The 12,568-nt window shown below is 50.5% G+C and overlaps 5 protein-coding genes across 5 annotated transcripts; 3 read left to right on the forward strand and 2 right to left on the reverse strand.

Moving 5' to 3' along the window:
* Positions 1-1,119: 1,119 nt before the first annotated feature.
* Positions 1,120-1,978, forward strand: M431DRAFT_81321 (hypothetical protein; the record flags this gene model as incomplete). The annotated part of the gene is made up of 2 exons (XM_024923026.1): positions 1,120-1,657; positions 1,722-1,978. The coding sequence occupies 2 exons, from the start codon at positions 1,120-1,122 to the stop codon at positions 1,976-1,978; spliced, it is 795 nt and encodes a 264-aa protein (XP_024776248.1).
* A 135-nt stretch (positions 1,979-2,113) lies between these two features.
* On the reverse strand, positions 2,114-2,827 carry M431DRAFT_79892 (hypothetical protein; the record flags this gene model as incomplete). Its single annotated transcript, XM_024922875.1, has 5 exons — positions 2,114-2,218; positions 2,279-2,341; positions 2,396-2,420; positions 2,477-2,567; positions 2,662-2,827. The coding sequence occupies 5 exons, from the start codon at positions 2,825-2,827 to the stop codon at positions 2,114-2,116; spliced, it is 450 nt and encodes a 149-aa protein (XP_024776249.1).
* A 604-nt stretch (positions 2,828-3,431) lies between these two features.
* M431DRAFT_480238 (hypothetical protein) lies at positions 3,432-4,040 on the reverse strand (the record flags this gene model as incomplete). Its single annotated transcript, XM_024915847.1, has 3 exons — positions 3,432-3,494; positions 3,556-3,723; positions 3,780-4,040. The coding sequence occupies 3 exons, from the start codon at positions 4,038-4,040 to the stop codon at positions 3,432-3,434; spliced, it is 492 nt and encodes a 163-aa protein (XP_024776250.1).
* A 231-nt stretch (positions 4,041-4,271) lies between these two features.
* Positions 4,272-5,515, forward strand: M431DRAFT_506336 (hypothetical protein). Its single transcript, XM_024918792.1, has 2 exons — positions 4,272-4,807; positions 4,871-5,515. Exons 1-2 carry the CDS (start codon positions 4,364-4,366, stop codon positions 5,201-5,203), a joined length of 777 nt encoding a protein of 258 aa, XP_024776251.1. The 5' UTR covers positions 4,272-4,363; the 3' UTR covers positions 5,204-5,515.
* Positions 5,516-8,882: 3,367 nt separating this feature from the next.
* Positions 8,883-12,361, forward strand: M431DRAFT_80166 (hypothetical protein; the record flags this gene model as incomplete). Its single annotated transcript, XM_024922911.1, has 4 exons — positions 8,883-9,140; positions 9,284-10,138; positions 10,196-11,831; positions 11,892-12,361. The coding sequence occupies 4 exons, from the start codon at positions 8,883-8,885 to the stop codon at positions 12,359-12,361; spliced, it is 3,219 nt and encodes a 1,072-aa protein (XP_024776252.1).
* Positions 12,362-12,568: the final 207 nt, after the last annotated feature.

Below are 12,568 nucleotides of genomic sequence, written 5' to 3' on the forward strand. Positions count from 1 at the left end.
CTCCCCTGTTGGCTCGGTGAGGCGAGGCAACCCCTCATCTCTCATCTCTCCTCTATCCGGCAGCACGCGGACAGCCCTGGAGCTTTGTACAGTCATACAGCCCGGCCGGTGTGCCTGTGGTGCTTGCTTGGCTGCTTTGCGGAGCCCCTTGGGAGCGCACAAAACATGCCTTGTGTCTTTGTGTGCCACATGCCCAGCATTTGTACCCAATTACTCATATCTAAGCCGTAGACACCACTTGAAGAGTGTATGCTACAACACCAGACTTGCTCAATGAAGCCGGCGAGGGCTACTCACGGCTGCTTGATGCTCTGGGCCGGATATGTGCGTATCCGTTCAATGGAATATTTAGTACTAACTAGTGTCTCATGCTCAATGCAACTTAGTAGGCACATGGTGTGTGCATTGTTCTGCCGCTACCGGACCAACCTGAACTGCTGGACAAGTACGGTGGTGTCACTCTGCGCCATCAGCTTTGAGGAATGAGAATTAGGGTTACGGAGTACGGCGTAGATACAGCATGTTCCTGAATAAATCTAATAATAGCAAAAATCTTCATTCAGCGTTTACAGTGTCGAGCAGTAAGCATGTGAACGAATGCAACAATGGTGGGATTCATCTACCAAGCCGTTTGCAACCTCACGGATCTGGACTCGAGGTCGAGGTGACTTTGTGGCTGAGGGCCGGCGATCGCTGTACCTGAGAGACAGCTCCGTCAACTATTCAGGTGCCTTCAGGTACTGAAATTCATCACCTGATGCGAATTGCCCCCTAGGCCTCTAGATGCCCTGTAAGGACTAGAAATGCAGACTTGAGTACTTGATAGCACACGGCAGCTGACACATGATCTTGAATATCTCGTAGGTACAAGGTGCTCTGGGGTTGTGGCTGGTGCTCAGCTTGCCTGCCGATAGCTTACACCGCTTTCCCCGTTTTGGACAACCCTGACATGGGTTCCGAAATTCTGCCCATAGCCTCGCTCAGGTTGTGGGCCGTATCGGCTGCGCGTGCTCGCTCTCCTTTGGCCATCAACAACTTTTGACCGAATCCCATCGAGGGAATCCGACGGACGCGGGATTACTTCACACTCTTTCACCCCATTGCGACGATATTCCCAGGATGTCAACCATTCCAACCTCGGCCCTCCAGTCGGGGTCTCCACCCATCATCCCGCTGCCGTTCAATGCCAAACAGCCCGAGAAGGTAACGCTGTATCCGCTATCCAACTACACATTTGGTGTCAAGGAGACACAGCCAGAGGAGGATCCGTCGGTCATTGCCCGTCTGAAGCGCCTAGAAGAGCACTTTAGTGAACATGGCATGCGCCGCACCTGCGAAGGCATCCTGGTGTGCCACGAGCACAACCACCCCCATATCCTGATGCTGCAGATCGCCAACGCGTTCTTCAAGCTTCCTGGAGATTACCTGCGGCCAGAAGACGACGAGGTTGAAGGGTTCAAAGCTCGACTGGATGAAAGGCTTGCGCCGGTAGGCCGATTGGGCGAAGGCGAGGAGGCCGGTGACTGGGAGGTTGGCGAGTGTCTGGCGCAGTTTTGGAGACCAAACTTTGAGACCTTCATGTATCCGTTCATCCCTGCGCACGTTACACGGCCCAAGGAGTGCAAGAAGTTTTACTTTATTCAGCTACCCAAGAGCAGTAGGTCTCATTCATTTCCAAGCAGGTTGTCACACATACTAATATCGTCCCCCCCTTCGTAAAGAGGTGCTCAGCGTGCCCAAGAACATGAAGCTTCTCGCCGTCCCCTTATTCGAACTCTACGACAACACCGCTAGATACGGACCGCAGCTGTCTGCCATTCCACACCTTCTCAGCCGATACAACTTTGAGTTCGTCGATGAGAATGGAGATGTTGTTGCCGCAACCCCCGGCGCAGGTGCCCCCGACGGATATGTGCCCAAGCCCAAGGTCTTGGCTGGCGACGATACGGATATGGTTGAGGAAAATGGGACACATTGATTTAGGTGACTGATATATTGGAAAAGAACATGGCGATGGTGTTTGGCGTATAGGTAAAATGAATGTGTGCAATCTTCAAAGATTACTGGCTGTCTATTTCCATACAGACCTCCGAATCAATGTCATAGACTCTTTTTATGCCTTTTCTCCCTTGTCTCCCTGAATGGTGGCTATTATGTTACGGCGATGTTTGCTTGTCCTAAACTCCAGGTACCAGATTCCCTGCCATGTTCCAGTGGCCTTGGAGGAATGTCAGTTGGGCATGCTACGGGAAAAGAAGGCAGAGCTTCGTCAACTTACTAGTCTGCCATCCTTGATTGGAATAGTGACGCTGGCGCCAATGAGTGCTGATTTGATGTGAGCCTATACGAAGTTAGATCTCTGACTTGCTAAAACATATTTATGACTAAGACTCACTGGCATGTCGTCGGGGCCTTCAGCACTGTTCATGATGGTATTAGTGCAAAATCTCATGAAGCCAATATCGATGCTACTTACTCATGGCGATACAGAGCCTCTCCCTTGGCACCAGCTTCTGGCGCAATACGATCAAGAGCGTCACTCATGTCTGCTCTAACATCCTCGTCCCCTAAAAGGCCATCATGTCAGACTTTGCATGCAATCATCTTATCATTTAGACAGCTATAGAGCTAGGGAAAGAAAAATAGAAGGAAAGAACACACAGTTCTCATTCAAGCTAAGAGCACAGCTCGTATGCTGAACAAATAGATTCAACAAGCCAACTTTGTATTCCTGAATCTCAGGCAGCGCGGAAACAATCTGATCCGTGATGAGATAAGAGCCGCGCGACTTGGCCGGCAGTGCGATTTGCTTCTGGAACCAGGTCATGGTGGCGATGGAGTTTGACGGTAAGGGCGGGGCCAAGAAGATGTAGCTGATAGGAAGAGTCCAAATATAGTGAAATGCGTTAGGAAACAAAGATATCATAAACAGTAAAATAAGGAAAATGGTTGTGATGTCGTCGAGACGCTGAGGCATTCTGTGGTTTCGATGATGTGTGAGGTGGAGACTTTGAAGCTGCTACCTCGCCGCTTTAGTGGGGTTAGCGGTTTTGGGTGAGTGTGTACAAAGTACAGCAACTGGACAGACTTTGTGACATCGCCTGGTGTGCATTCTCAAGTGTTAATTGCATTAAAAGAAGATGATGTAGTATTTGAAATTAGCTCAATGGAGGAATATGAGAGGCAAGCCGAAATAAGCGTCACTACAATTACATGAATTGCGGCTCACACAATCCCTCAGGTACACTACAGTAGATTCAATGTGTAAGTAGAGCAACTTCACAGCCCCTTGTTTTATGTACAATATGATGGCTTCTTATTTTTCTTCATTTAAACTCTTCATGACTAGTACAAAATAACTTGTGAACCGACCCAAGGCCTGTCTATGCCCAGCAGCTCAATAACCCAGATTCCCGCCTTGCTGAAGAAGTCTATTTTAGGGGGTAGGAAGTCTCGGGTAGGGATTCGAGGTGTTTTCGGTGGTGCTCGTTGGCCTATTCGATTGTTAGCTTTTCCCTAGTGTCCCATTGGTTTTTATTGAGCAGTCAGGCGTACGTAGGGGGTGCCGCAGTAATTGCAGGAGGCAATTTCGGGCTTGTCGGTGTTGATGAAGATCCTGGGGTGACCGGCAGGGCCGCCGCCGCCATCGCACGATACAATCTTGTCGTGAGTCCATGTAACGGGCACCTTGTGCACCAATTCCATAGCTGAGTAGGGTTGAGGCTGCAATCACATCAATACTCTGGTCTCTCACGGCAAATACCACTCGACGTTTGTACCTGAAGGGCGAAATCGGTCTGTTCGAATCGAGGACCGGTCATGGCCGTTGATCGAGGCTTCTGGCTTCGAGACCAGATAGCACCACGATTGGGGGCCTGGCTGATGGCTTTCGAATCGGTCTCGAGGACAGCGGCCGTCTCGCTCGTGCCAGTAACAGGCGCAGATGCCTCGAGTCGGCGGGCAGAGGTGGCGAATGATCGGCTCGATGCGCGCAGGTTGCGCGTCAGCGCTTGAACCGATCGCAATTGGGACGAGGCCATGGCTGCGACGTTTGCGATAAGATTGTGTGATCTGGACTCGAAGCCGAGCAGCAATTGCCTTGAGTTGAGGTTGGATCTGGAGGTGGGTTGAACGAACACCGGAATAAATATTGTCCGAGATCGGCAGATACTTGCTGCAGGCGCACGCATCGCGACAAGCTAAGGTACCTAGCAGTAACTTTTTTTCGTTTGGCTCTGTTGACCTTGTTGGAAAACTTTCAACTTTCAACGCAGACAGATTGTCTGCAACACGACTCGCCTCGCAGAAAGAAGCATAACTGGTCGCTAGCTTTTGGACAATTGCCATAGGGCTTCTTCATAAGATGGCTTCAGAAACACCTAAAGGAGTCTCTTCGAGGCTCCTAACGATGAAGTTTATGCAACGAGCTGTTGCGTCGGCTTCGTCTTCGTCGCCACAATCAGACGACAGCTCCCAGAACTCCAAAAAACGAAAGCTTAGACATTCAGCGGCCACAGCTGCAGAAGAACGAGTTAGCGCGTTGATAGATCAGGCATCAATCAAAGCAGCTCTCGAAGACCAGGAGGCAAAACGACAGGCAGCGCTGGCCCAACACACTGCGACCGGCGCGCATTGGGTTTTGAACACAAAGCTGGATAAATTGAATGCTTGCAGACCTTCAGAACCCGCCCTAAACGTCATTTATGTCGGTTACGGAGATATCGATTCATCTGACGAGTCTGGTGGCGAAGACGCTCCTCAGATTGGACGGACCTCGACACGGAAACCCAAGGTAGAAGAGAATCAGGCATGTCAAAGCTTCTCCATCACAACATAGAGTATAAATTGTCCCTTGGCTGACATTTAGCAGAAACCTAGCTCTGGCAAAGACGATCGGCCAGATGAGGAATCATCTAGCGACGATGACGACGATGACGATTCAGCCCCGAAGCGCAAGAGTAGACGTTTAGATACTGGAGACAGCTCAAGTCGTTCCCAGTCGCGGTCAAGACCTCGTTTCAGCGATGAATCTAAAAAGGCTAAAGACTTCCGTGAGAAGCGAAAGAAGAAGGAGGTTCGATTGAACAACATCTCTTCTATATCTGCTGGCGGCGGCGGCAGCCAAGCTCCAATCAACTGCTATGTCTGCAAACAGCCTGGGCACAAAGCAGCCAATTGTCCCAAGGGGGCTTCCAGGAGGTGATGAACAAACCTGCCCTTTTGGCCCCATATTGGTGAGAACGACTGTGTTCCCATTTATTGCTTATACGCATTCTGTCCCCATAGGGATACGTAATTTTCATGAATGCAGAGGCCAGCCTCTCAGATTTATACCCGAACAGCTCATAGACAAATGCTTGCTTCAGATTAGCTTGCACGTTTTCATTTATCTCTTCATATTAGAAGCTCTGGTCTGTCGAACAGACACAACGCCGCCATATGGATGCGGCAAACAAACAATATACAAATTTAGCTATGGGTAGCTTCCCGCCCATGCAGCATACATCATATTGCTGATCAAAATTAAATAAAATCTTATAATATTATATTCATCCGTCGATGATCATAATGAAGCTCATGCGCATATGTTAGATTCCATTTCGCTCTGATTGAGAGACAGCCTATGGTACACACAGCCAATTGATACGCCGCACCTCACATTCTGATTATAGCAGAAGGCAATGCTGCTGCGGGCATGGGTATGATGCTGGAGCTGGTCTGCAGAAGGCACCACTTCTCCCGTGTTATCGCAATCCCCATGCAATCTTGGTGAAATATAAGATCCTTACAATTCAATCGCGGGGCGGAGACACCATTTCCTTTATCACATACCTACATGCATGCATATCACAATACGGGAGCGATGAGTAATTAATGAGATCTCCCGTTACTGCAGGTCGCTGCCCTTTTTCAACCATTCACTGGGAATAAATGCCACAGCCTCCCACATCCGCAAGAATACATGAACTTTCTTAGTGAAGCCTTAGCAATGGAATAAGGTAAGTCTACACGCATTGAAGAGTCCGATTCCTTAGCTGACGCATCGCAAACGGCGCACTATATCCAGTGTTGCATAGAGAGATGTTGGTCATAAATTGGCAATCGACTTTGAAAGTCAATGACTGCATGACCTATCCAACACTCCGGCGGCTACGTGCAGCTCAAGGTTGTAGTAAGATACCTTACTCTTTGAGTGGTACTACTAAGCTCCAGCTGTTACCGCTACCGTCTTCAAGCATCTTACTCTAGCATCGTTATCTTCTTTTAGCATCTGATATGGTAATGGAAGTGAGTAACAGATAGCTATGAGTGCTGCGTTATATCACTTCAGGTTGAGATAGGGATGGCAAATAGCCATTCCCTTCGCTCTCTGGCGACTACCGAACGATACTCTGCGGCCAGGTCTGGATAAGCACTGCCGATACACGGAACGGGACCTGGCTTATGCGAGGCCGTCACACAAGGGAGTCTCAGCACCCTATCTTATACGGCCTTGATGCGCTTTGCAGCGCGAATGTGTGATCTTCAAAGCCATTTGCGGGGTCTACCATCCTTCGCTGGCAGTCTGTTGTGAAGGATGAATCCACCAGATTAGCACTGTTAGCAGCTTTGCCGTACGCAGTCACCAACTTCGAGGGTCAAATCGGACCACAAAGACGCCCGCAGGAGGGTTGCGTACATATTACATGCATACGGATTGCATTCGCGCGACCCCAGGTCCAACTGACGGCCAGTATTTAGTAATATCCTCTTCCCACTTCCCCGCTATGGACCAAGAGCCATGGAAGAGCGGATTCGGACATCACAGGAGCACCTAGCTTGGTCGCTTGTCCTAGAGGCGAAGCCAATAGTGCTAATGGGCAATAGAGCGTCTTTAGCTTGCTCAGGATTCAATCACCCGTGTGTCAAAGCTCGACAGTGTTACTGTGCCGCAACCAAGAAGCGAGCGAGCACACGATCAAATGTCACCGAAAGCTCCTAGACTCTATGCCAGTGGATATGGCACATGAGCCCTTGACTCGGCTTCGTTCCAAGCATTGCCCGCTGGCTGTGGAGCTGCGGGCACAGCAGACGAAACCCGCGTTGATCAGAGAATCTCTTACGATGGCCATGGCTCGGCTTGACAACCCTGATGGGCCGGTGGCACCCTCGCAGCCCATAGGATCGTTGACGTGTCAAATAGCCATCTCTTTGCCTTATGCATGGCCGTGGCCTAAGCTCACTGACCCAAGTAAGCAGATCAGATCGCAACCCTGACCTCTGTGTTTAGCGCGCCCCTCTTCACGGAGTCCAAGCAGACATATCCGTACTCGTACTTGGGGGAGGCTGTGAGCGACCTGCCGAGGGAATCCTCGGCGTCTACTCAACGCTCTGTGGTTGGACAGCCCCCCGCTGTTATCATGCCGTGGGACGTCTGAGCAAAATGTTTGCCCATCACCAGGAGGTTATCAGGTACAAATTCACGCTGAGACCAACGGCAATCCCTGCTCCGAGTACGACCAGGACAAAGCCCACCACTGAACGACTAGTGGGAGCTTTGGGAGAGAATCATACCCACTGCGAATCCGCATCCAAGACGGTGGAAACGAGACGGGGAGCGCGCCATCTTGCTCCCCACACCCCTTGCAGGATCACAAAAGCTTCGGCTTTTCACGTCTCCTTTGCTGTGCATCATAGACTACTGGGACTGACCCTGCGGAGCCAATGACAGTTGTGTCACCACATCCCGAAGCACAATCCCAACAAATAACGGCGGCATTCGACCTGCTGGCCCCATGATTTGTCGTCCAGAAATGCCACCTTGTACATAATGGCAACATTTTAGTTTCCCTTGGCTTTATCCTAGGACCAGCTACTCCGTGCTGGGAAGCAAGGAGTGGCATCTTTGCCTGGGAAATATCAAGGCGGCAAAAGACATGCATGATTATTGCACGCTGGTTCCCTACTAGCTCGTTACAATCGGTGGCAAGCTGCGCAGTGTGTGAAGTTGTAAACACCATGTACAATGACCAGTCGATGAGATGAGCTTCCGCAAAGAAATGTATGTAGCACGGTTAGTTGGGCGATCCAAAGGGAAGAAAATCCTCCAGGTATAAAAATCTTTCGTCCGCTTCTGTCTCATGGCAGTCTCAAAGGGGGACCTTGAGGAACGAGCTTGAAGGGGGAGCTTCTTTCACCCTCAGATCGTGTAAGCAAGCAAATAAGCAACAAAGGCTTCTCAGCAGCCCGCTTCGGACATGGTGTTCCAGGCATCTGACAAAGTACGCAATCAACGTAACAACTCTTGCCATCTCACAAAGCCCACGCTACCAATGCCTCGGTACTATGTATATGCAGGACTTGTTGAAGCAGTTGCGTCCGCTATATAAGACTGATTACATGTACTCGTCCAACTTTTGCCGAAGACCTTTATCCTTTTACATACAGCCCGCATATTTCCTTCTTCTCTTACTACCATTACTCCTACAGGACTTCTTCCTTCTTCATCACTCCTTTCTCGCTGCATTCCCACCAATCTCGATCCTGAGAAACAGCCGCTGAAACACAAACCTCTAACCCACTGCAGGCAGCTCCATTTCGGTGATTTTCCCGATCCTCTTTTTGTCGAAACCGTCCGGCACCTAAACCTGGGTGGCGCACCCCCACTAGCAAACTACGAGCCTCACACCGCAACGGGTCTTCGATCAGTCAGCCTACAGCCGCCACCTCCAAAACCAATCACCCATACGATCCTTTTGGTTCCCTGGGCTGAACATCCTCTCTCTCCTTTCCGAGGTTTGTCGGCACAGATTCATCGCTGCCGCGCCTGTTGATCTTTTGGCACTGGACATTGGACACTGGACTCTTTGTTATCCGCACGCCTCACCACACAAACCCCCGCAATGCAGCGTGTGCCGGCGCCGGTCAAGGCTGAGGCCCAAGCCCCCAGTCACCAATCGCCGGTCGTTGTCCTGACTGACAGCCTGGAGAAGCCCTCGCTGGATGACCGCGATTACCGCGTAGTGCGGCTGGAAAACGAGCTCGAGGCTCTGCTGGTTCACGACCCTGAGACGGACAAGGCCAGCGCCGCTCTTGACGTCAATGTGGGCAACTTCAGCGATGAGGATGGAATGCCGGGCATGGCACACGCGGTTGAGCATGTAAGTCGCGTCTCCTGTTCTTGTTGCTTTCTGTTGGACTTGATTGGGTTCTCCCCGTTCCTACCTACACTGCAATTGCTGTATCTTACCAATTGTGCTTCTTGCGATCCAACACTTGGGGGCTAACACTGGAGCCGTTGTAGCTCTTGTTCATGGGCACGAAAAAGTTCCCTATCGAGAATGAGTACAGCCAGTATCTCTCTGCCAACTCTGGCAGCTCCAATGCGTATACAGCCGCCACTTCGACCAACTACTACTTCGACGTCGCGGCCAAGCCGGCCAACGACCAAGACCCGTCAGATACCAATCCCTCACCACTCCGTGAGGCCCTCGATCGCTTTGCGCAGTTCTTTATAGAGCCCCTCTTCTTGTCCAGCACCTTGGACAGGGAACTTAAAGCTGTCGACTCGGAGAACAAGAAGAATCTGCAGAATGACACCTGGCGCCTGCACCAGCTCGACAAGTCTCTGTCAAATCCGAAGCACCCTTACTGCCACTTCTCCACTGGCAATCTAGAGGTGCTCAAGACTCTCCCTGAAGCCAGTGGGATTAATGTCAGAGACAAGTTCATTGAATTTCATGCCAAGCACTACTCTGCAAATCGCATGAAGCTCGTCATTTTGGGCCGAGAGCCTCTTGATGTGCTCCAGAAATGGACCGTCGAGTTCTTCTCCGGCATTGCCAACAAAAATCTGGCTCCCAACAGATGGACAGACGAGCTCCCTTTCCGACCTAGCGACATTGGCATTCAATGGTTCGCGAAGCCAGTCATGGACACCAGAGAGCTAAACCTCTGCTTCCCCTTCATTGACGAGGAGTACCTGTACGAGTCCCAACCTAGTCGATACTGCTCTCACCTCATTGGTCATGAGGGACCCGGCAGTATCATGTCATATATCAAAAACAAGGGTTGGGCTAATAGCCTATCTGCCGGCGCTTACCCCATCTGCCCCGGCACACCAGGTGTCTTTGAAGTCCAGATCCGATTGACGGAAGAAGTAAGCCTAGCTCCTTGCTCTGGGTGATTGATAACCTCTAACAGCTTGATATTATAGGGCCTTAAAGTATATCCCCAAATTATCCACATCTTTTTCCAGTACATTGCTCTCCTTCGCGAAGCTCCCCCTCAAGAATGGATATTCCAGGAGCAAAAAGGCATGGCCGACGTGGACTTCAAATTTAGACAAAAGACTCCTGCCAGTCGGTTCACTAGCAGAGTCAGTTCTGTGATGCAAAAGCCCTTGCCACGAGAGTGGCTATTGAGTGCCCACAGCCGCCTGCGAGCATTTGACTCGAAGCTTATCGAGCAGGTTCTATCTAAGATTCAGCCAGACAATCTTCGTCTTTCCGTGGTGTCACGCACTTTCCCGGGCACTTGGGACCAGAAGGAGAAGTGGTATGGTACAGAGTATTCATACGAGCAGATTCCCGCGGATTTGATGGATGACTGGAGGCGTGCCATGGCTACTCCTAGCCAGAAGCGACTGCCAGAGCTACACTTACCCCACAAGAACAACTTCATTCCTAGCAAACTCGAGGTAGAGAAGAAGGAGGTGTCAGAGCCTGCATTGGCTCCTCGGATCCTGCGAAACGATGCAGAGGCTCGCACCTGGTGGAAGAAGGATGACACCTTCTGGGTTCCCAAGGCAAATGTCATTGTGAGCCTGAAGAATCCCATCATTTATGCCTCTGCCCAGAGCAGCGTCAAGGCTAGACTGTTTACGGAGTTGGTGCGAGATGCATTGGAAGAATACTCGTACGACGCAGAACTGGCAGGACTCGAGTACACGGTGTCAATGGATTCTCGAGGCTTGTTCCTTGACATTTCGGGATACAACGATAAGCTTCCGCTTCTTCTCGAGCATGTCGCCGCGACCCTGAGAGACATCACCATCAAAGATGCTCGCTTCACCATTGTCAAGGAACGTCTTACTCGCGGTTACGACAATTGGCAACTTCAATCTTCGTATCAGCAAGTGGGAGATTACACGTCTTGGCTCAACGCAGAAGGTGACTACCTGGTAGAGGAGCTTGCTGTGGAACTGCGAGATGTTACTGCAGATGACGTTCGACAGTTTCAGAAGCAAATGTTGGCCCAAATGCACGTCGAGGTCTACGTACACGGAAACATGTACAAGAGTGAGGCTCTGAAGCTAACCGACATGATTGAGTCTACTCTGAAGGCCCGCGTCTTGCCCAAGTCTCAGTGGCCCATCATTCGTTCACTCATCTTACCCCCTGGGTCAAACTACGTCTACAAGAAGACGCTGAAAGACCCCGCAAACGTCAACCACTGCGTTGAAACATGGCTGTACGTGGGCGATAGGGGTGACCGAGTGCTTCGCGCCAAGACTCTTCTTATTGATCAGATGATGCACGAGCCCGCATTCGACCAGCTCAGGACGAAAGAGCAGCTTGGATATATTGTCTTTGCCAGCATCCGCAATTTTTCCACCACCTGCGGCTTCCGCTTCCTGATTCAGAGCGAGAGGACTCCTGATTACCTAGATAGGCGTATCGAGGCCTTTTTGGTCCGCTTTGGAGAGACTCTCCAGAAAATGACGGATACCGAGTTTGAGGGCCACAAGCGAAGCTTGGTCATCAAGAGACTTGAAAAGCTGCGTAATCTCGACCAAGAAACTTCAAGACATTGGGCCCAAATATCTAGCGAATATTACGACTTTGAGCAAGGTAAGCGACATGATTGATCCTAACAATATGCGCGAGATACTAACGTGTTATAACCTATAGCTCAAGAAGATGCTGCCCACGTGAAGCCGCTTACAAAGGCTGAAATGCTGAGCTTCTTTGACAAATACTTTAGCCCATCTTCCAGCAGCCGAGCCCGTCTTTCGGTTCACTTGTATGCCCGGGGGTCCAACGAACTGGATTTGAAGCTTGTGGACCTCCTGAAGAACTTGGGTCTGGAAGATATTCCCAAAGAGAGCCGAGCGAGCCTCGACTCATTGGAAGGGCATCTCAAGGCGGAACAATCAGTTCCCGAAGATAAACGCGCATCTCTCCTCTCAAAGGCCAAGGAGCTCGGACTACCTCAAACCGCTCCTGAAGTTGAGGGAACAGATAGCGATGTCGCAGCGGCTATAGATGCGGCAATAGAGATTACCGACGGCCGACAGTACAAGGCTGGTCTTCAGGCAAGCTCTGGTGCTCGCCCCGTTAAGGAGCTTACCGAGTTCGAAGAGGCCGATTCAAAGCTTTGAAACACCGCGGCATTTTGATGAATTACGATGATTTTCCAATTATTCAAAACAAAAAAGAAAAGGAAACCTGATAGATGTTTGATGCTGCACAAGCAAAGGGGATTTCCTTGGGGAGAGGTGGAAGGGGCATTAACTACAAGTACATATTTTATAGCTTTTCTCCCTCTCCCTCTCTTTCTTTTTTCTAGGGGTCTGGGACGAGACGCA

This window comes from Trichoderma harzianum, assembly GCF_003025095.1.
Source record: "Trichoderma harzianum CBS 226.95 unplaced genomic scaffold M431scaffold_4, whole genome shotgun sequence".
Classification (NCBI taxonomy): Eukaryota; Fungi; Ascomycota; class Sordariomycetes; order Hypocreales; family Hypocreaceae; genus Trichoderma; species Trichoderma harzianum.

Excerpts from the sequence above, each read along its gene's own strand:
- M431DRAFT_506336 (XM_024918792.1), top strand. The coding sequence starts at position 4,364 with ATGGCTTCAGAAACACCTAAAGGAGTCTCTTCGAGGCTCCTAACGATG. Across the intron at positions 4,808-4,870 it reads CCAAGGTAGAAGAGAATCAG|AAACCTAGCTCTGGCAAAGA; the intron begins GCATGTCAAAGC and ends GACATTTAGCAG.